The sequence below is a fragment of the Penicillium solitum genome (assembly GCF_028829755.1).
Source record: "Penicillium solitum strain IBT 25940 chromosome Unknown utg000009l_segment0_segment0, whole genome shotgun sequence".
NCBI classification, from domain to species: Eukaryota; Fungi; Ascomycota; class Eurotiomycetes; order Eurotiales; family Aspergillaceae; genus Penicillium; species Penicillium solitum.
The window spans coordinates 2,530,284-2,550,757 of NW_027072128.1; the positions used below are offsets into that span (position 1 = coordinate 2,530,284).

Sequence of the window (20,474 nt, forward strand, 5' to 3'; positions counted from 1 at the left end):
TATTATGGCGAACATTTAAAATGTCTCCAGTGTTGGAAACGGTTGCTTTATAGATTTGCTTTGGTAAATATGGACTGATATATGGCATGAATTGGCTGGGCCATTGTATATAGACTGCTGTTCAATTGTACACGTATACCTCGCATGCTGCAGGTGTTGCTTGATATTTTAAAGGATGTTTATTACTTAAAATTGGAAATCTGAATTCTCGACATAATTTCATATTCTTCTTCTCTTATACAAATTGAGCAAAGTCTCTCTAATTATTCGGCTCAAAATTACTTAAAAAAATGATGCCATCACCAAAATGGTACCCAATTATACTAATCATGCTTTTCCACCATGGGGAGGCTTGCCATTTCGCTTCGTCTCTGACAATCCAAGACATTCCGCCATGTTGAAGAAGATGTCAATCGAGCTATACACACCTCCAAACAGCTCCTGACACGGGCCGCGCGCAAAGACAGGCACATCGGTCAACGAGTGGACACCCTGCGCCGCATCAAGGGGGAGGGTTCCATCGACCATGAAACCACTAACCGCATCCTTGTAGTTAGCAACGTATCCCTTCTTCTCGTCCTTCACAGCAGGTTCGCGGGGACCCTCGCTGTGAACCCGGTAATCCTCCCGGTGGTCAGGGAAGGCACCAACACCGGAGTGCAGGGTGTATCTCGGGTCCCATTGAGCAGGGAAGTGGACACCTTCGGAGTACCGCAAAGCGTTAGATCCAGCGACGGTGTACTGCGACAAGCCGGAGTTTTCGTAATATCCGACCGCATTGCGCTTGCTGCGGTCGTCTTCCTGAGCTTCCATGTACTCGGTGTCGACCGAGCCGGTGACATCGAAGCCGTGGCCGTGGTCGGCTGTGACAACAATGAGGGTGTCTTCAAGCTGGCCCAATTTCTCGAGTTTCTCGATTGTTGCGCGCACGGTATCGTCGAGTTCGAGCAGCTCGCCCAGGGCACGGTCGTAATCCAGAGTGTGCATCTGCTTGTCGATGCTGGCGGCCTCGGACATAAGGAACCAGCCATCCTTGCGGTGGCGCTTGTCGAGCACGTCAATCGCCTTGAGAGTCATGTCCTTGAGTCCGGGCAGATCGTCTGCGTCGCGGTCTGAACCATCGGGGTAGTTGCTCTGGTTGTAAAGGTTGGACTGGTAGACGTTGCGATCAAGCCAAGTAGCGAGGTTGGATTTCTGGAAAACACCGAGCAGCTTCTCGTCAGTTGGCGCGTTGTTCAGAGCGGTGTTGTTCCAGGCAACGTTGTAACCCTTCTCGGCGAAGAGTTTGTAGTAATCACGGGTTTCTTCGCTCTCGAGGAAGTCCTCTGCACCAGCACCGAGGAGCACATCGGGGCCATCCCAGTTTGTCCACTCGTAGTCCTTCAGACCTTCGTAGAATGCGCCGATGACATGGGCATATTCGCCACGGTCGCTAGTGTGAGCAGCCAATCCAGCAGGAGTAGCATCTGCCAAAAACGCAGTTGACACAATGCCAACACCGGACTTCGGGTGCTGACGGCGGAATATTTCTGCGATTGTCTCGAATTTCGGATCATCAAAGGCGTCGCTGGAGGAGTCTACATAGACACCCAGAGCATTGACGGTAGTCTTGTGGCCAGTGTAAAGAGCCGTGGCGGAGTTGGCCGAATCGGTAATGAACGAGTCCATGGAGTGTGTCATCTGGTGTCCCAGCACAGGGAACTTGTCCAATGCCATCTTCGTCAGGTATTTGCCGTTGATGCTGCGGTGGGCAATAAGACGTGCTGCAGTGATCATGTTGGTTGTCATGCCGTCTCCAACGAACATGACGACATTCTTCGCTCGCCGCTTGGTAGGGAGATCACGAACAAGCCAGTTAGCGACTGTCTTCTGTTCCCCGTAATAGGTCAGAGTAGCCTCGTATTCGCCGGGCTCATAAAGGGCGATTCTCCTGTAGATCTTTGAAGTCACATTGACGAGGGAAGGTTTTTCTGCGTCCTCGGCGAAGCGATCTGTTTCTTTTAGCTTTTGTGCTCCCTAAGAAGTGAATGATAGGAAGCTGTTACCTTCAAACCATGTGAAGTCCCACCTCTCTAGCTCGGGTTCATCAATCTTGAAGTATTCCGTTGCAGTAACAGGAGCACTGTCCTTGCCCTTTCCATTGCCCTTCTTGGCGATGGTGAAGGTAAAGTTTTCGTCTGGCTCTCCGACACGAGCTTCAGAACCATTGACAGGGGAGTGTACTTCGAGACGAATGTCGAAGTACTGACCCGCTAGGAAGTCAACCCTGCAAAGAGTTATTAGAAGCTTGAAATTAGGCGCAATTGAAACATTACATACTGATCCGGCGGGAAGATACATCCCAAGTCGGGACAACCACCCAGGCGCTGGAAGGTCTGGGCAGCCGTGAACGCGACAAAACATGCCAGCGCGGAAATTGAAGAGGCGCGCATCTTGATAAGCCGATTGTGATGAACCGAGTTGCACTTAGAGCGAAAGGACCTCCGTTAAGTACAAGGAGCTTTGGAGCTAATTGCAAGCGAGCAGCCTGCCAAGAGTCCCCCGCCAAGATAACCTATAGTGATATCGAGGCACAAATCTCCGAAATATCCTAGTGCCTAGAGACAATGATATCGCTACACAGTAACTGTTCTTTATGGGAACGAATAAGAAACAAGGAAGATTTGCACGTGCGTAATCCTCGAGTTTACCTGGGAAGCTTGAACCTCCTTGCCAAGTCAAGGGAACGGAATGCCAAGCCAGTCCAGCCAACCCCAGTCATCCGCCAAGCCAACTTGGCTTGGCGGGCCATTGCACGTGGGATGGATGAGAGATGGGGTGGAATGACGTTCGTTCTGCTCGAGGCTGTTTATGTAGACACGTGAATGCTTCCCCATAGCTGCCTATCATGGTACGAAGGAACCGCAGAGGTATAACAAGGCGCTAGCCAGTTCTATACCTCCGGCGGTATTCCGATGTCGAGAACAGGTAGCTGTAAGCGTTCGGTTGAAATGTCCAACGTGAGACAAAAGAAATAAACGATGTATCAACTAAAATAACTAAAACAACATATGATATCGTATGTTGCGCCTATAAGTCGCCAATGATTCAGGGCTATCGTATCATTGGCTCTACTAGATCGTCCAATTCTCCAACCCCGGTGGCCGACATTATGTAGTGTGGCTGGGACCCAGATAGGCTCAGCCTCAGGCTAAGTAATGGCCCCTGGGGTCATCAAGATATTATTCATAGATATATCGGGCGGCATGGAAGTTGCTGTGAGTGGCAGAACGTTATTATACAGCATCAGCAGGGGAGGCTGAAATGGCTGAAAATGGCGCTCAGCTCCACAACATCTGCGCAGAAGTACCTTTTTTGTTGGGATCTTGTTCTTCTATAATATTAGCCATGATGCTTTGGAATAAATATAAACTGTAGTATATTAGTCGAAAGCAATGACAAACAGACAAAGAATCGAGTAATATTATCAGGCTCTGGAGATGACCGACCACCAGTATTGGACAAAGAAACGCATTTTTCAAGGGTTATCACGCTAACCATAAACTCTTCAGCTGCTAGCATCTAAGGATGTTCTGGAAATATCGACATTGATGAGTGTTGTACTGGGGCAATCTTAACATATCGTAATTGTGTGTTCACGAGAATCTATTCTCATTCTAGTAGCTAATAATGTGGCTTTGACCCGTCGTCAGCCTTAACCTTCATTGTTCTCATATTTTATTTTAGGACCCTGACATTGCTTACCATTTCGACTCTCTTTATTGTCGATGACAGCAACCACGGATTCCCATGCACATGGCTCACGAAATGTCAAAGACAATGGAGTGTCCATGATAGCAGTCTTTGAAGGCATATGTTACTATTTAGGTATGATCACACTCGAGTCCAATCAAACAAATAGTATATCTCTTTAAACACTGCATGGTTTAAATTTAGCCCTTTGGTTTCGACGATTCTTTCGAGTCCATCCCTTTGTCCATTGTCTATTAAAGGCGCTCAGTGGAAAGGCCAAAGATTAGTACGAAGCGTAACATCTATAAGTCCCTAATATCCATCAACTTTGCCTTGATCAACGAAATTTGACACAGAGAAACCTACAATGTCCCTTCACGGCCTTGGATTGATATCGCCTTTTTTACAGCAAACTTCATACCAATGCCAATTTGAAGTTTCTAACTTCTCTCCAATGCTACCTCCCACCCTCAAATACGGTAGGCGACAAGCCCTTGGCCGATTACTACAGCAATGGATCGAATGCCCAGAAACCGACCCGTCTGTTTTACTATGTCCAATTCTACCTTCTAAGCTGAAATTCAAAGACCTCGAGAAGTTCAAGCAACTTGAAATAGACACGGACACGCCTGCTTATCTTCCACTCCAGATTGAACACGAATTTGGAGACCTCGAAATAATGGGACCCACCGGTGGGGCGTGGGAAAAGATCCACATAGCTGAATCTGATACTCCACTAAACCCTCAACACCAGGTGGAGATCAGTACCTGGGAAGGGCTAATTGCGCCTGGGGTATTAATTGTTGAAGAAATAAAGAGAACAAAGGGTGTATACATGTCGGAAGTCTGCCAGGCCATTTACGAGAATCACTTCCCGATTGATACCTTGAAGTATGTCTATCTGCTCGATGTTTGCAATAAGGATACCCGTTTGTTTGTCAGGGACGAGCTTTATACCGAATATAATGGCCTCGCTTGGCCGGATGAGCAGATACGTGATTGGGTATCTGGAACCCCGGAATTTGAGGCACTGCTGGGGACCAAACTTGGACAGACCGTGGCACATTTGGTTTTGGGGGCCTTTAAACGTGGAACTCGCCGAATTTCACGCGTCAGAATCTATGATTCGTTTGAAGCATTGCAGTTACAGTTTGCCATTGAGGAGATTCAACATATAGTTCCGACTTACCACCCGACTCAAAGTCCTTCAGCTCGTAGTACAAGGTCGACATCGCGCCGCCTCGGAAACATCGAATCGAGGAAGCGTAGAGTGATCTGGGATAAAAAGACTAAAGGAAAGAAAATTCGGAATCAATTGTCCCCATGAGTTGGGAGTTTGTGATTGGGTCAAACTGTATATCACTGTTCTTGCTATTTGTATTTTACTCTTGTCTGTCTTTGTTCGCCATGTCACAATATGCATCTAGTGCTTTTATTCTGTTCTAACGTGAAATTCTTATACATTTGCCTCCATTTTGCATTACAGTCATCTGCTTACATGCTAGTTCTGCTTCTTCTGCTCTCTTCAAATTAAGTATGTACCCTGTAGACCCCATTAGAATGGCTGCAGTGCCTGCAAGTTATGTACTCCTTTCCTATCTGCGAATATCTACTAGTTTTATTCCTACTCGCAATATTGAAAATAACTATAATTGATCAAGGATATGGAAGGTAAGTCTGTAATGTAGGGTCAAAATGATCCTATATGTTGATTTTCCCACATATCCATACTCTTGCAGCCCTAGTTAGGATGGATGGTTGTTTTATAAGACTTAACAGACACATATTGAATTTCAAAAAATGGCCAAAGCATCAAAACGCCAGTGAATGCTGATCTCAAACTCACATACCACCTGGAAAAGATAATTTAATTGGACCTGGGGGCTATCTGTTCACACAGGCCTCAAGACAGCCCTGGGACTGTCTCCTTCCACTTTCAGATCTCAACTTCCCTTTCTATGAACTCCCGATCAATTTATCAAGTCAAGATAACCTTGGAACTCTTCCGAGGTCGCTATCTCATTTACTTCTGATTCCCCTTTGATTTTGTGCACCCTGAACCTGAGAGAACAAAAATTGGCCGATTGGCGCAGGGTGAGGCTTCCTTCCGCCGAGTCGGCGGATCTGCCACACTATACTCAAAGCTCCCTGCACCGAAACCCAACACAACAGAACGTCTTTTTTCTTTCTGAAATCTGAAAGTCCGGATTCTCAGGTCGCGATATTTGTGCCCGATATTTTCCGATCAATTTTGAAACTATACATGTATCACCGCGCCCCATGGCTCCCTTAGCGTTGGGGTTGGGGATTGCAGTGGTCAAATCCTGTAAGCAGCCAATGAGGGATCCCTGGGTTTGACAAACATGACATCTCATGCAACTTACGTATCTAGTTGTCATTGCAATATGTACTGCCAGCATTGCTCCATTCCGCGGTCAAAAGGGGGCGGTACAGCTCACAAGCACATTGCACTGTCTTTTACCCGCGCCCTCTTTCGATATGCATCAATGGAGCAGATTCAGTGAGTTTAGATCTGAACACTCAAATAAATCCAAAGCCCTTGATCTAACAAAGGAATAATCCTAACAACACCTCGCAGACTTGTTCTTACCCCCGCTTCTGCTGAGAAAAGTTATAAAGCCTACATGAGCCAGCAAAAAGCCTCACCCAACATACTTGTTCTCGCTGAAGGTACAACGGCGTTCTGGCTGGGTAACCCTGCTGCTGAAAATTTGGCTATCTAATTTCCCGGAGGCGCCTACTGCCTCCCCGCGCTACCAAGTCACTTTACCCATCTCGAAGCTCTCTCCGCAGACATAAAACAGCATGGAAATGGTATCGGTGCGCTGTTCCTTGCCTATTCCTTGCCCCCCAAGCCCGATGGCCTCGTCAGTTGCAACAGGCTGTTATAGTCCTACGGTATGTCATCGAGACACTGGGAAAACGACCGTCAGATATTGTTCTTCAAGGGGACTCGGCAGGCGCCCATCTTGCACTTGCGCTACTATCACATCTCGCTCACCCACATCCTCAAGGGATCGTGGTAAGATTTTCGGTCGATGAACCCCTCAGAGGGACGATGTTGTTGTTCCCCTGGGTTGACTTCGGAATCAATCACGCGAGCTCCAGCGGAAATGCGGATAGAGACATTGTTTCGGCTCAGACTTTGAATAGCTGGGCACGGATATTTCTGGGTCAAACTGTGGAAGATTAGTACAACTGCCCCGCGAAAGCCCCAGCGGGCTGGTGGGGAGGGACCTTCCCGTTTCAAGAATCTTTGTTGGCGCGGGAGGAGACGAAGTCCTGTTGGATCCGATTCAGGAGATGGCCGAGAAGATGAAGGTGAGGTGATCTTCACAAGATTTACTTGTTATCTAACAGTTTGTCATCATCAGGTTGAACTTCCCGACGTGAGCATTAGCATTGTGCCACGAGAATTCCACGTTGAACCAATCACGGACTTCGCTTTGAAGTTACCCCCTGGATTACAGTTCAAGGCGATGACATTATGGTTGAACCAGACCTTTTCGGAGTGAATTGCGAAAAGGGAACGACGATGAAGACAGTGAGATACATTGCATTTATTATTCTTATAGTTGTAGATAAGCGGTCAGACGGCGTTGACTCGATCAGGCTTGGGGGGCTTTGTTTGACGGGTTGCCACTTGGGCGCCGCGGCTTTCCCCCCGGCTTCCCCTCAACCCTTGATTGCACAACTTAAGTGGGATAAATTTGAATTCTGAATTATTACCACTCGAGTTTTATCTGAGCAGTGAGACATTCCCACCCCATCCGAGATGCAATCGACCCACGATCCACAGTCGCGGGCCGGGGATCAGCCTCGGAAGAAGATCCGAAAGGGGACCCGCAGTTGCTGGCAATGTATGTACAAGAGCCCCTGCATCTAAGCGGCTGATTTATCCCTAACAACATTTTCTACACAAATAGGCAAACATCGCAAAGTCCGCTGCAATTTTGCCTCTGATAGCGACCAAAGTTGCAAAGAATGTCTCGCCCGGGGGCTTCCATGTCGCAGCCAAGAATTGCCGGAGCCTGAGAATCCCCGCGAGTCGGACCGCACATATCTGAACGAGCGGATGGCTCGGGTGGAGAACCTGTTGGAAACGCTTCTGGTACGAGTCGGCGGTGGGGGCAGTCAACAGCGGGATTCGAAATCACTCCTAGATTCGGTGGAAACCAGTCCCGAATCGAGTCAATCGAGTCCCCCGATCGTGGCTCCAGCGACCGCGACACCATCTGCAGACAATACTCCACTCCTGTCTCGTTTTGACAACCAAGTGGTTCGTGTGATACCTTGGATCAAGGATGTGCAGTTCCCGTTAGCTCGCGCTGACTAGTGATTAGCTAGGTTTCCAACGATCAGACACCGTTGCGTCCGATTTCACATCATATACCACGATCAACCGCGACTGGGGGAGACTGCGTCGCGAACTTTTAGCCTTGATACCTTCGGAGAAGACTTTGAAAATTATATCAGAGGCTAGCAGTATCTGGTGGATCATGCGCGTGCAGGTATTCGACGACTACGATAAAACATTGCTTTCGTCCTCGGTGCAAGAGCTTGCACATAGCCACCCAACCGCGGTTGGTAAGGCGGTCTTGTGGATTGCACTGTGTCTCCAACAACTCCCTTCGGGTTTAGATTTGCCCTCTCTTGAGCTTCCCTGTCTCCCATGTCTCCTAGCTGAAGAATGCGTCAACCGTGTTTCCACGTTCGTCTGCTCTGATGACTCTATTGTCAGTTGCATCGACGGGCTTGAGTGCTTGGTTCTGCGAGGGTTGATCCTCAGCCACGGCGGGAGGTTACGAAGTGCATGGCTCTGTAATTGTCGAGCTGCCAACATCGCTCAGCTAATCGGGTTCCACCGTGCTGAACCAGCTCCCAATGAAAGCGCCGCGTATCAACATCGGGCTACATTCATTTGGAGACACATCCTCATAGTTGACAGACATTTTGCACTGATTCTTGGAGTGCATGGATCTATATCCAATACGGCACTAGATCAATATCAATCCAACCCAAGCGACTCTCAAACTTCGCCTCCCCACCAAGAATCCGTTATGAACCCGCTTGCTCGGATAGCCGGGTCAATCATTGAGCGCAATCAGACCTTCACAGAGGTCACTCCGGCCATGCTGCTGATGACACAGAGCATCGATCAGAAACTTCAAGCGTTCATTCCCCCTGCTTTAGCGTCACCCGAAAGTGTTCCACCAGGCAAGTGTTCCGAGCGGTCCTTGTGTTTCCGAAACCTTCACTATCGGATGTGGTACTACCAGCTCATGGCCTGGTTACACCTTCCTCTCCTCCTAACGTCAAGCACCGACGAGTTCTATTATTATAATCGGCAAACCTGTCTCCACGCCTGCCGCAACATCATCGCTTGCTATGTCAACATCCGACGCACCGCCGAAAGCGGCTTTGAGTCGAGGGTTCTTGATTTCCAAGCCTTCACTACGGCAATGACAATCATTACCAATGCACTCAGACCATCTAGCGCACATGACTTCACCAAAGAGGATTACCTAGCTCTCGACCGGGTTGTGGCTATTCTAGAGCAACTAAAGACCACTTCTCATGACAAGATTGCAACTCGCGCGTTGCACGTTTTGAAGCTTATCAAGGCGGTAGGAATGGGGTCCGAACCCTCGCAACTTGACGAATCCGAAGGAAACCAATACGAGAATGGAAAGCCTAGTCGCATCAAGCTGGATATTCCCTATTTCGGCACGATATACCTCGAACGTCGTATCATCCTCAATCATTCAACTAGTAATATCGCTGCGTTTAGTACGCTGCCGCCAGCTATGCCCAGCACTACTCTTGAGCAATACTACCCATCATCTTCATGGATGGGCACGATCTCGGACCCCGTTTATGCTAACGAGCAGATTGCGGAAACTGCCCAATGGGCGGATACCAGCTTGAGTTTTGATCCGCCTACCGAGTTTTGGGCTCTCAATTCTGAGTTCACGTTTCAACCTCCGTTTTTGGCTGATTACGATGTTAATTGGGATTATTGGGATATGATGCTATGATGGACGTGTGCAAGTAGAGCAGCTTTGTGCTCAATGCACACCTTGCTTTTTCTGTTTTTCTGTTTTTGTTGTTTTTTTGTTTTTCCTCTTCATTTTGGTCTTTTGATATGTCACATTTTGCCTTTTTTCTATACGAGGTATTCTTAGAATAATCCGATGTGCCTTGAACAGTCCTGTTTTTGAGATATTTTGGTCAGACCACTTTAATTCGCCTTTTGTCAATGTCATTGCTTTCTTTCATCCTTTACTTTCCCTTTATCAGAGATTCTTGACCAAGGCTGAGAAATTTAAAGCTAGCTCTCACCCGCGAGTTGTACCTGGGACCCCGATCAACAGAGCCCCATTTAGAACGCCCATAGTATGACATTATCGAATACACTCGCGGCCTACTTGAATTTCCCCACCCCAAGCTAGCCCGACGCGGCATATTGATCCATATCAGCTGCTCGGGCCTCCCAGATTATGGCTCAGTAGGGCTGAGTCGTTCAATTTTGACCCAAGGATCGAACTTGAATTGCGGACAGAACTGTCTTCACTTGCTGTGATTGGTCATAGCTGCTTAGCGTCGATTATTCCAACGTACTCCCGAGGTCTATATTGGGTCTAGGGCTTTACCCAGGTCAAGCCGATATCCGAATGGGGTAATTTCAATCCGCGCAGTAGAATAGTTTATGCACCAATGATAAAAGAGATCAATCTGTTTTAATTGCAATTTGGGTTAGACCGCGGGGAACATATTCTACGCTGTTCCAAACTGGGCTTAGGTTGATAACCTTGGAGATCGGGGACAGCTTAGCTAATAGGTCAATAGAATGCCCACCTGGGCAGGCCCCGGGGTGACATCCATATTATGTAACTTCAATCGTTGCTCATATTAGATTGAATTTATAGAATTGTTTATTGAACCTACTAAATACAGCAAGTACAACGACAGTGTACGGTTGGGTATACATCATGTCATTATGTGCGTAATATACAGGAGTGATAAAGAAAGGAATATCAAACTATACAGGTATCGCAGAGGGGATGAACAACGACAAGCTCAAGAAGCATCGGGCGTTATACGATCAATAATAGAGTCGGATTCCAGCCTATGAAGGACTGAATCTGTTATATGTGCTCTAGAGCATAAATCAGTAAAAAGCCCCCGTTAAGTCTTAGTCTCGGTGGAAAAGGCACGTACGAAAAGCCTCTCGCGATCATATCCGGAAATCGGTTTGTGACGAACCCCCCTTCTACCTGGATTTGGTGCATGTAGGAATTGATCTCCTCAGTCGCAGCTGAGTCGTGGAAGGTTACCTTATTTGTTAGTAGGGTTCACTGGGGGAGAAGGGGATGGGAATTTACAATGTATTTCGGGGCCATTTGGTCGGACATGTATAATAATCTTTACAGACTTTCTGTTTCAAAGAGAGAGAAAGAGAGAGATAGTTGAGGCTTAGTATCAATATGCTGTCGGACATCAGACTATGTATGTAAGCCTGTTTGGGCCAAGAGCGTTGACGTCATTGCATGGGAGCCCCGGGTGTTCCATCCACAACATACTTTGTATAGGTGGCAACTATCATTACATCTTTACTTTTGAACTGGGCCAATATATTCTAAGACTGCCTATTCCCCACCTTGGAAGTGGGTATTCGAACCATTATTTGAATGGACAATATTTGGACATTGCCTTGTTGATCGTTATCTGAGTTCCAAGGATCACTGCCGTGACGCGTACCCTCGAATACATCAATTGGCGACATCCTATTTATTACATAGCTGGTTTATATCCACTTTAAGATGACATATTGCGCAGAATGTCTAAGCAATAAGGCGTCGCACTCTAGCTTGCGGGTTTGAAGTCGTATATAGATATATATAAAATAGAGGGATGATACGTCGGGCGGTGCAGAGGAAGTGGGTAATACTTCTTGTTATATATGTGAAGTAAATAAAGGGAAAGGGACCCACGAGGACCAGGGGTGTGGCAGCAGGACGAGAGATCTTATTCTGGAACTTTCAATCCTTGGGATGACAAGAGCTCCGCAAAGTGATCCCAAGCCCGCTTGAAAGATGGATCCTTGGGGGAACACTCACTCAACCATCGCAGAGCTTTTTCGACTCTTCCCAATGACTCGTTTCTTTCACTGGCGCTCGCTCCATTCTGGGTGAGCAACTGCGTTACCAGCACTATGGTGCTTTGCGTGAGGTAATGGAGAGCACACCACCAAGGTGAGCAACCCAAGAGCCAGGAGATGTTTGGTTCATTGGGCAAGAGATCAAGCATCTGACCTGCTGAATTGAGGCAAACCATTGCCATTGAGATGTCAAGGCCAGCGAAAGAGTCTTCACCGGCCATATGAGAACGAAGGGCAGGTTTCGAAATGACAAGCTTGGTCGAATAATATTGGAAAGCCAAACTCGTGCGCTGACGGACAAAGGCTCGGTCATCTCTGGCCTCTGCGAAACGATAAGTCGGAGGGAGCCGCGCAAACCAATTGTCAGCGGCGCTGTTGAGCGATGCCATGGCTAGTTCGGTGTCACTCCGAGATCTTCGTCCCGCTTCAGGGGAATACAAAATCTCGATTGTTTCCCTCATCACAGCTGCCAGGTCAATGGAATAAAGTAAGTACAATGAGACGTTAGCCTGGAGCTGCTGGCTGGGGGAGGCAGATTGAGACATGGATTGCGGAGAAGGCGAATTGGCTAAAGGGTCGTTCGGTTCAGTCGAAGGATCGTAGGAGAGCAGAGAAGCCATGAGGCGGCCTCTGGATTGAATGTCCAAGATAAGCCTCATTACATGCTCATCCCTGAAATCTTCTTCCTTGTAAGGCACCGGCAAAGGGGTCGTGCAGTGTTCCTGCTGCATTCTGGGCATGCGTCCAGTAATGACACAGAGCAGGATGTCCAACAGGTACAACGCCCACCATAGCCGATACCTTGTTTCCTTGGACACGTGCGTGATGCTGGAGCTTTCGCTACGAAGGTGGATTCCCATCGCGACCGCTGACTGGATTGCAATACCACATTTTCTCCATGCCCTAAACTAAAATCAGTGGCTAAAGTAAAGGCTCGCAGTCGCAGTATTCGACCTACCTATTGGCCTGTCCGATGGAAAGCAAGTAAAGTGAAATTAGCCCCTCTACCTGTGTCTGCTGCAGGTTGGGATTCTCCAATAACACACTCTCGCTGGTGTGTAATCGCCAGGCACGAGAAAAGTACACCGTGTGAATGTCGTGATCTAGCTGAGATTGATCTCCGGAAAGCTCGGAATGTCTTGCAGCGATCGCAAACACCATATTCAATAGCGCCATCCATTTTTTTCCGGGGAGTGTCGTCGAGTTCGAATAGAATGATCGACACTGGCTTAGAAAGATTTCTTTGCCGACGACGGGGAAGGAGGCGTGCGCAACTTGGAAGTATCTGTCCACAAGTTCATCGGCGGTCGCTTGTGAGGGATATGCGAAGACATCTAGATCGTTTATTGGCGGGATTGCGGTGTCATTCATAAAGAATGCACAGGAAGAAATCGATGGACGGGATGATTCCTCGAATTGACCGTCCAAATTGGAACTTGTCTGACCAATCAAGCACTTAAGCTTGTATAACCATGCCGTTGCCGAATGTTCTCCTACAAATCCAATGGCTTGCAGTGAAATGTCTCCATTAAAGTCCTCCACGGTGTGATCGACGTAGCAAGGCGTTCGGATTGACGAGTCTGCCTCATCTGGTGTTTTGGCGACGGTCGGCGATGACATGGAAAGGCTAGATATCTGTAGTTTGTTAGTTTTATCAAGGGGTCTAATCTCGGTTGGCCGGACCATGGGGTCTTCACTCACTTTTCCGAGAGCTTGATCAACGACTTTGGCCAGCTCGGTGTCGAATTTGGGATAGATCTCGCGCACGAGAGCTTCGTAGTGTTGGAGTTGGGTCGTTATTACTGTAAGTTGTCTAAGTTCTGGGGTAAATATTTTGGGCGACCACATCTAGGAGAACCTCAGACCTAGCGTTTCTCTCTCGCTTTCCGTCGACGTAGACGCAAAGAACGTTGGACTCCTGACACCGGAGGCAAGAAGGGCGATGACCAGAACACTTGTTCTTCTGTTTGCGACAATTGTGACATGCTCGACTAACTCGACCGTTATTGCTTGCAAGTGGAAGGTCGAGTCGGGGAATGGCCACTTTGGCATTCATTGGCTGTTCCCCGGAAACTCGAGGCGTGCTCCAGGGATGGTATGCACCGAAGACTGTCGATGTCGACTCGAGCGGGGTCAAAGGCGAGGCCTCTCTATTCTCAAGCTCGGCTGTGTCGTAGGGAGAAGGATCCTTATCATTTTGGACAGATGGAAGGGGTTCAGACTGCGAAGAGTGACCAAGAGATGGCCTTCGGCTCATTGCGACCTGGCCCCGCTATTCATTGTCAGTGATGGGTTATAAGCGAGGGTAGGAAATGTGAAACACACAAACCAACACGCTTGGAAGAAAGTAATCGGGAAGAATATCCCTGCCGATGGTGGGATTATCGATGGCCGGAGTATAGCTTGTAACAAGACTGTTTTGGCAAAGGAAATGGCACCTGTGATTGGTAGGCTAACGCTGCCGACTGAATACCATTCGGTACTATTGGTTAGTGTACCGAGATCATAGCGGCCCACTGTTGTCTGGATTTAGTAAAGATTGTGTCGAAGTTGCTGGGATCATCTGATGTTGGTCACATATTTTTAGGTGGGAGCTATATTCCAAGGCTGAAATGCAAAGTATCCATTTATTATACATGACAAATGAATTCAATTGAATGAATTCGATCATGAAGTACCTTCAACACCAAATCTTGGTCGATAATGTTGTGACCTCGGGAGGTCGAGCCCCATATGGATGCATGCTTCACGCTGAATGGTCGCCTAAAAGACCCGACCAATAGTAATCCGTATAGTGGACCACATCTGTCCAATAGAAATGGACATCGATCTCAAATATGGGTTTTATATCCGTTGCACCCATGGATTGCTATCATAACTTGAAAATAAGCCTCAATTCACTACATCCATGGATTCCCCTTATAATATAGTCCATACCGAGGGATATCCGGCAACCCCTTTTGATTTCACCTCTCTTTTAAATTGTGGTACCTCTCAGCCACTATATATGTCTAACCTCCCGCTCTCCTTTGATCTGAGCTAAGATCCTTCGGCCTCGGTTAGCATCGTGTTCGTTTTGTTGCAAACCTCATTGATTTATCGGGGACCAAGGTGCATGCTGTAGATGAAACAATATATCACAGTTTTGACCTGTTGATATTACCACGTGACCAATGCCTAAATTAAGTGTCGATAGGCAGCCCTTGAATACCAAGTTAGATGCAGAGGGCTCGATCTAAAGGTATTAATACACATTGAGTTAAGTTCATTTGGGCCGAAGACCTCGGGATATATTATAGGAAAGCTAGTCGAAATAGCCGACGCGGTTTCTGCACGGAGTACTAGTTTTTAGCCTCTTCGGCTCTCAGGGTCATGGCTACTGTTGAAGATACTACTATTAATGAAATTATGAAGTATGCAGTATAATAATATTCATATTGTAGGCTGTAGAGCTATGGAAGAGGGGAGAAAGTGAAGATTGTATGTACTTTGTATTATAAAGAGAGATCATGTGACCTGGGAGATCCAAACAGCTATCAGCCTTATAATTCGCTGTAACAGGCTAGGTACCACCTACGTACGTAGGCAGGCTACCCGTGGACCCCTGTGCTCATCATTACTTCGATGTACGCGTCTTTACAGCTGCGTGACATATCATTATCTTTATCCAGTACCTAGTGCAGCATTGAAACGCGCTTCTTGTCGATCAATCCACTTCTCTATCCAACTTATTATCGCAAGATATCCCGCATATGTGATTGTGAACCTCATTCACCAGCATAATTCCTGCTCAATCCGATATGCAGGTATAATGAAGGCAAATTAATGCGATGTACGCTGAACGTCGGTCAGGAAATGTCCAGGATGCATCTATGGATAGATTGAAGTCCATTGGTTATTCACGATCGATGACATCATATGCTATATTACACGGATTCAGCTGGAAGCCACCCCTGTAGCCTGTAGCCACGCCATGGCAAATAAGAGAAAATCCAACAGAAACAACGAATGAAATTCAAAGTTCCAGACTCAGTGCATTTACTTTGCATTGCCAATGGACAGCTGTGCCAACTCACCAAGTGGGAGCTGTCAATGCCAAGACCGGGATTCCGCTGAGATGGACAACCAACAACCCCTGGCCAGGCCCAATCTAATATAGGCATGATAATGTGGGGAGATGATAGCAGTATTTGTGTGCGCATTGGGCAATCTAGATTAGACAGATCAATGGTAGGTGGTCGATCTCTTGTATCATCGTCATAGCCCCATTTCCCAGGTCAATGACGTAGCTCTGGGGAAAGCTTCCATCATCCCGCCGATCTTGAAATTTCCTATGTTTCTCTACAATTCTTAAATTCTCTTCACTCAATTTCTCTATTCTCGGGGTGATGCTGAGAAGGGGTACTCGTCTTCCACAGCGTTGTACAATCAGAAGCAATTAGCCTTATAAAAAAGAAAGCCGAACGACAATTCATTTGCTTTACTTCACCGACCTCCAAGATGGCCACAGGTCAGCAGCCTAAGTCTCCCCAGAACCGGCGGGTTGGGGAGCATTGGAGTGGTGCCAATCCCATTCCAACCATTAGTCACTTTATGGAACATGTCGATGCCGACAAGAAGGAACGTGATCGCAGGATAGACGAAGAACGAAGAGCTAAGAAAGAAAGCGCTGCACGTGCGAAAGCGCAAGAGACCTCGGGCGCACCACTAGAGCAAGCAGCTCAAAAGGATGGAGATGCTGTCGCTCATAAGCCACGCGAAGTCTCCGAAGCCAAGATGCACACCGTTACAGACCCGACTACAGGCAAGGACATCGGTGTTGAAGATCAAGACGAGACATCTATGGATGCTGTAAAGAATCCAATGGTATGTGGGATGATCTCTAACAAATTATGAATGGAGTCTAATCCATTCGCAGTTGACGGTCCCGAATGCAAATCTTGGAAAACCCACGGTGAGTTGTCTATAGAATTCCGTCCATGGAGGGCATATTACTGAGATGTATCCCAGGATGTCCAAACAAGTGCCGACCAAGATCTTGCAGAGTATAAAGAAAAGCAAGACATTACCGCACCCCCCGATCCCATTGCCGAAGGCACAACCTCCGATGTTCCCATTCGAGGAGAGAAGACGAATGTTCTGTTCCATCCCACGCCAACTGTCTCGTATCAGCCTATGCTCGATTCATTGCAAAAGCGCGCAACGGCCCTTTGCATTGGGATACCTATTGCCATAATCATACTAGGACGGATGTGCGGAGGATCTCTTTGGGGCCTTATTCCCTTAGCCGCATGCGTTACGAGTGGAGTATGGTTGTGGATGCAGGAAGTGATTCGCAGTGGTCGAGCGATGGAATGGAGCAGTGAGAAGCTTCGTGGCCAGATGGTAAGTTTCCCAATGTATGATCTTGTTCATGGGTAGAAATATTAACAGTTCAAAAGGCCACTGCGAATCTCCTTCCTGAATCCGTCGAGTGGATGAACAGTTTCCTCGCCGTTATGTGGGGACTCGTTAACCCAGAGATGTTGACACCCGTGGCCGACACAATCGAAGATATTATGCAAGTCTCTGCACCCAAGGTTGTAGAGAATGTTCGCATCGCAGAAATCGATCAGGGTAGCAACCCACTCCGAATTCTGAGCATGAGAGCTCTTCCAGACGATCATGTGCAGGGCTTGAAGGACAACATCCACGAGGAAAATAGAAAGAATAAGGACCCGCAGGAAGCCGCTGCTGCTGAAGAAGGCGGAAGTTACTACAACATGGAAGCCTCCTTTGCCTATCACGCAAGCCCGACTGGCCAGAGTGCCTCGTCAAAAGCACGCAATATGCACATGCAACTGGTCTTCTACCTAGGCGTTCGAGGCTTTTTTGGTGTGCCATTTCCCGTATTCGTGGAGCTGATTGAACTTGTCGGGACTGTCCGCATGCGCTTCCAAATGATGCCCGAAGCACCGTTCATGAAGGATGTGACTTTCACTTTGGTCGGCATTCCCCACGTCAGGGCTGGCTGCATGCCAATGTTTCGAACGGGAGTGAATCTCCTGAACTTACCCTTGATTTCCAACTTTGTCAACTCCGCCATTAGCACCGCGTGTGGGATGTTCGCAGCCCCCAAGTCAATGACCATGGATCTTGGCATGATGTTGACAGGAGATGACATCCACAAAGATACTTTGGCTCTGGGTGTGATGTGGATTCGCATTCACCGCGCCGTCGGCTTGAGTAAACAGGATACTCGCGGCAGCGAGGGTGGTGGCAGTGATCCATACATCAACCTGTCCTTCTCGAAGTACGGCAAGCCCATGTATTGTACACGTGTGATTACGGATGACCTCAATCCAATTTGGGAAGAGACTACCGCCCTTCTTGTGACACCAGAATTGATCAAGGCCGATGAAAACTTGAGCATTGAGCTCTGGGACTCTGACCGCAACACTGCGGATGATATTGTTGGCAAGGTCGAGCTACCTATCCGTGAGATGCTTCAGCATCCCAGTAAAATGTATCCCCAGGTGTCGAAGCTTCAGGGTATGGATGAGGGCAGTGAAATGCCCGGTCAGCTGCATTGGGAAGTTGGATACTTTGGGAAACCAAAACTCCGCCCTGAGCTGCGTACTGATGGCAAGAAGAAAGACCTTCCTGAAAACCTGAAAGGCGATCCGACTTTCGAAGACGAAAAGGGGGCCATCAACAACGAAGAAGAGGATGCCGTTATGCACACACCACCTGATCCAATCTGGCCTAGCGGTATTGTGCACATTGTTGTGCACCAGATCGTCAACCTCCAGCTTGCCAATATCAAGGGCAGTGATGGGAACCGCAAGGGCAAGGAGTATGAGCCGGCAAAGCCATACGGTGAGAACACAGAGGAGGAGGGTGAAGAACTCCCAACTAGTTACTGCAAGGTTTTGTTGAACGATCAACTGGTACGTATCTGTAGATACATCCTCTCACCTGCAAATTCTAGATACTAACAGCATGTTTCAGATCTATCGCACTCGTGCAAAGGCTGTGAGCTCCAAGCCTATCTTCAACGCAGGAACTGAACGATTTGTTCGCGACTGGCGCTCAGCCGTTGTGACCATCACCGTCCGAGACCAACGCTATCGCGAGCATGATCCCATTCTTGGCGTGGTCCCCCTCAAGCTGTCCGATATCTTGCAAACTAGCTCCCAAGTGACCCGCTGGTATCCCCTCGATGGTGGTATTGGATTTGGACGCATACGTATTTCTCTTTTGTTCCGCCATGTAGAGACCAAGTTACCACCTCCAATGCTTGGCTGGGATGTTGGCACCTTTGAATTTGCAGGACAAACTATCCTCGCAAAGGACTACGGTCGAAACACTAAGATCAAGCTACGCACCGGTGGCAGCGTTGGCAAACTCTCCCGACACATATGCCACATGCAAGGCAATGACGCGGTATTCGATACCTCCGATGAGTCTTTCCGCGACACACTACGCATGCCCGTGAAGCACCGATACCGCTCCCCGATTGTGTTCGAGTTCCACAACCAGGGCAAGCGAAGCGCAGCAGCATACGCCGTTTTGTGGCTCCAACATCTTGTCGATAACGAGGAAACAGACATCGACCTTCCCATCTGGACGACAAAGATGGGTGCTCGCTTGACACAAAATTACGTCACGGAGCAGAACTGGAAGGCCAAGGAAACACCTGGACTTGAAGACTTGACAGAAGTGGGACGTCTACAATTCCGCTGCAAGTTCTCACCGGGCATTGACGAATCGCACGAGCGTTTCGTCGTTGACAACGACTCCCGTGAGACCTTCGAGACCTGGGAAGCGTGTCTTTCACAGGGTGTGCGTTCCCGCACCGTGAACATCGAAGTTCCCGCAGAATTACAGGAAAAGCACGAGCAGTCCTTGATCGACGGACGGGACATCTTGAAGCAAGCCTCGCCCGCCGAGCGTCAACGGTGGATTGATAACAACGGCCAAGATTGGAGTGGTGCGTTTGGTCAAGACCCGCGTGCCTTCACCGATTCCATCGGCCGCAAGGTCGCTGAACCTGGCCGGGACCAACCTCGTCATGACCCGTACACACCTCCCCCACTCAAGGGTCAAGCTTCTTCTCATCGAGCTAGTTTCCAAAGCGGAGAGAACCATGATGACGACACTTCGGACTCAGATGACGAGCTCGAGTCTTTGACTAAGGGACCCTCGACGGTTAGTGGCAGTGGTGGAGCTAGTTCGTCTTTGGCACAGAGCAATATGAGTACCAGTCAGGTAAACAGGGCGAATAAACACAGTGAGCAGCGACAGCAGCGTGGTCTCATGCAGTGGAAGCCTGCGCGGAATGCTGCTTTCGCCAAAAATGAGGCTAAGTTTGCGCTCCAGAAGATGAAGAAGAAGATCGGAGTTGGTGGTCTCACTGGTCGTGAGCCAGATGTTGAGACGGAGACTTGACGATGTATGAATTATCTCTATTTGTTCTCGGCGTTTTTTATTTTGCATTTGCATCAATCGACTGTATAAAATAAATATCCGTTATTTACCGTTTAACCCCGACGAGTTATTGAACGTCCCATGGCCATCA

The 20,474-nt window shown here is 48.1% G+C and overlaps 7 protein-coding genes across 7 annotated transcripts; 4 read left to right on the forward strand and 3 right to left on the reverse strand.

Annotated features, from left to right (window-relative positions):
* Positions 1–327: 327 nt before the first annotated feature.
* N7455_012049 (alkaline phosphatase) lies at positions 328–2,432 on the reverse strand (the record flags this gene model as incomplete). The annotated part of the gene is made up of 3 exons (XM_040960856.2): positions 328–1,991; positions 2,046–2,266; positions 2,320–2,432. 3 exons carry the CDS (start codon positions 2,430–2,432, stop codon positions 328–330), a joined length of 1,998 nt encoding a protein of 665 aa, XP_040808689.2.
* Positions 2,433–4,186: 1,754 nt separating this feature from the next.
* Positions 4,187–5,059, forward strand: N7455_012050 (uncharacterized protein; the record flags this gene model as incomplete). Its single annotated transcript, XM_040960832.2, has 1 exon — positions 4,187–5,059. One exon carries the CDS (start codon positions 4,187–4,189, stop codon positions 5,057–5,059), a length of 873 nt encoding a protein of 290 aa, XP_040808707.2.
* A 1,036-nt stretch (positions 5,060–6,095) lies between these two features.
* Positions 6,096–7,268, forward strand: N7455_012051 (Alpha/beta hydrolase fold-3; the record flags this gene model as incomplete). The annotated part of the gene is made up of 5 exons (XM_065606805.1): positions 6,096–6,253; positions 6,332–6,444; positions 6,487–6,643; positions 6,947–7,074; positions 7,114–7,268. The coding sequence occupies 5 exons, from the start codon at positions 6,096–6,098 to the stop codon at positions 7,266–7,268; spliced, it is 711 nt and encodes a 236-aa protein (XP_065459971.1).
* Positions 7,269–7,447: 179 nt separating this feature from the next.
* On the forward strand, positions 7,448–9,791 carry N7455_012052 (uncharacterized protein; the record flags this gene model as incomplete). Its single annotated transcript, XM_040960865.2, has 3 exons — positions 7,448–7,613; positions 7,680–8,032; positions 8,097–9,791. The coding sequence occupies exons 1-3, from the start codon at positions 7,529–7,531 to the stop codon at positions 9,789–9,791; spliced, it is 2,133 nt and encodes a 710-aa protein (XP_040808709.2). The 5' UTR covers positions 7,448–7,528.
* A 1,042-nt stretch (positions 9,792–10,833) lies between these two features.
* N7455_012053 (uncharacterized protein) lies at positions 10,834–11,156 on the reverse strand (the record flags this gene model as incomplete). Its single annotated transcript, XM_065606806.1, has 3 exons — positions 10,834–10,912; positions 10,975–11,090; positions 11,139–11,156. 3 exons carry the CDS (start codon positions 11,154–11,156, stop codon positions 10,834–10,836), a joined length of 213 nt encoding a protein of 70 aa, XP_065459972.1.
* Positions 11,157–11,781: 625 nt separating this feature from the next.
* Positions 11,782–14,348, reverse strand: N7455_012054 (uncharacterized protein; the record flags this gene model as incomplete). The annotated part of the gene is made up of 5 exons (XM_040960860.2): positions 14,240–14,348; positions 13,780–14,186; positions 13,616–13,727; positions 12,873–13,549; positions 11,782–12,817 (listed from the first exon to the last, which is right to left on the reverse strand). Exons 2-5 carry the CDS (start codon positions 14,169–14,171, stop codon positions 11,782–11,784), a joined length of 2,217 nt encoding a protein of 738 aa, XP_040808735.2. The 5' UTR covers positions 14,172–14,186; positions 14,240–14,348.
* Positions 14,349–16,414: 2,066 nt separating this feature from the next.
* Positions 16,415–20,344, forward strand: N7455_012055 (C2 domain protein; the record flags this gene model as incomplete). The annotated part of the gene is made up of 5 exons (XM_040960825.2): positions 16,415–16,780; positions 16,833–16,868; positions 16,925–17,299; positions 17,356–18,843; positions 18,905–20,344. 5 exons carry the CDS (start codon positions 16,415–16,417, stop codon positions 20,342–20,344), a joined length of 3,705 nt encoding a protein of 1,234 aa, XP_040808732.2.
* Positions 20,345–20,474: the final 130 nt, after the last annotated feature.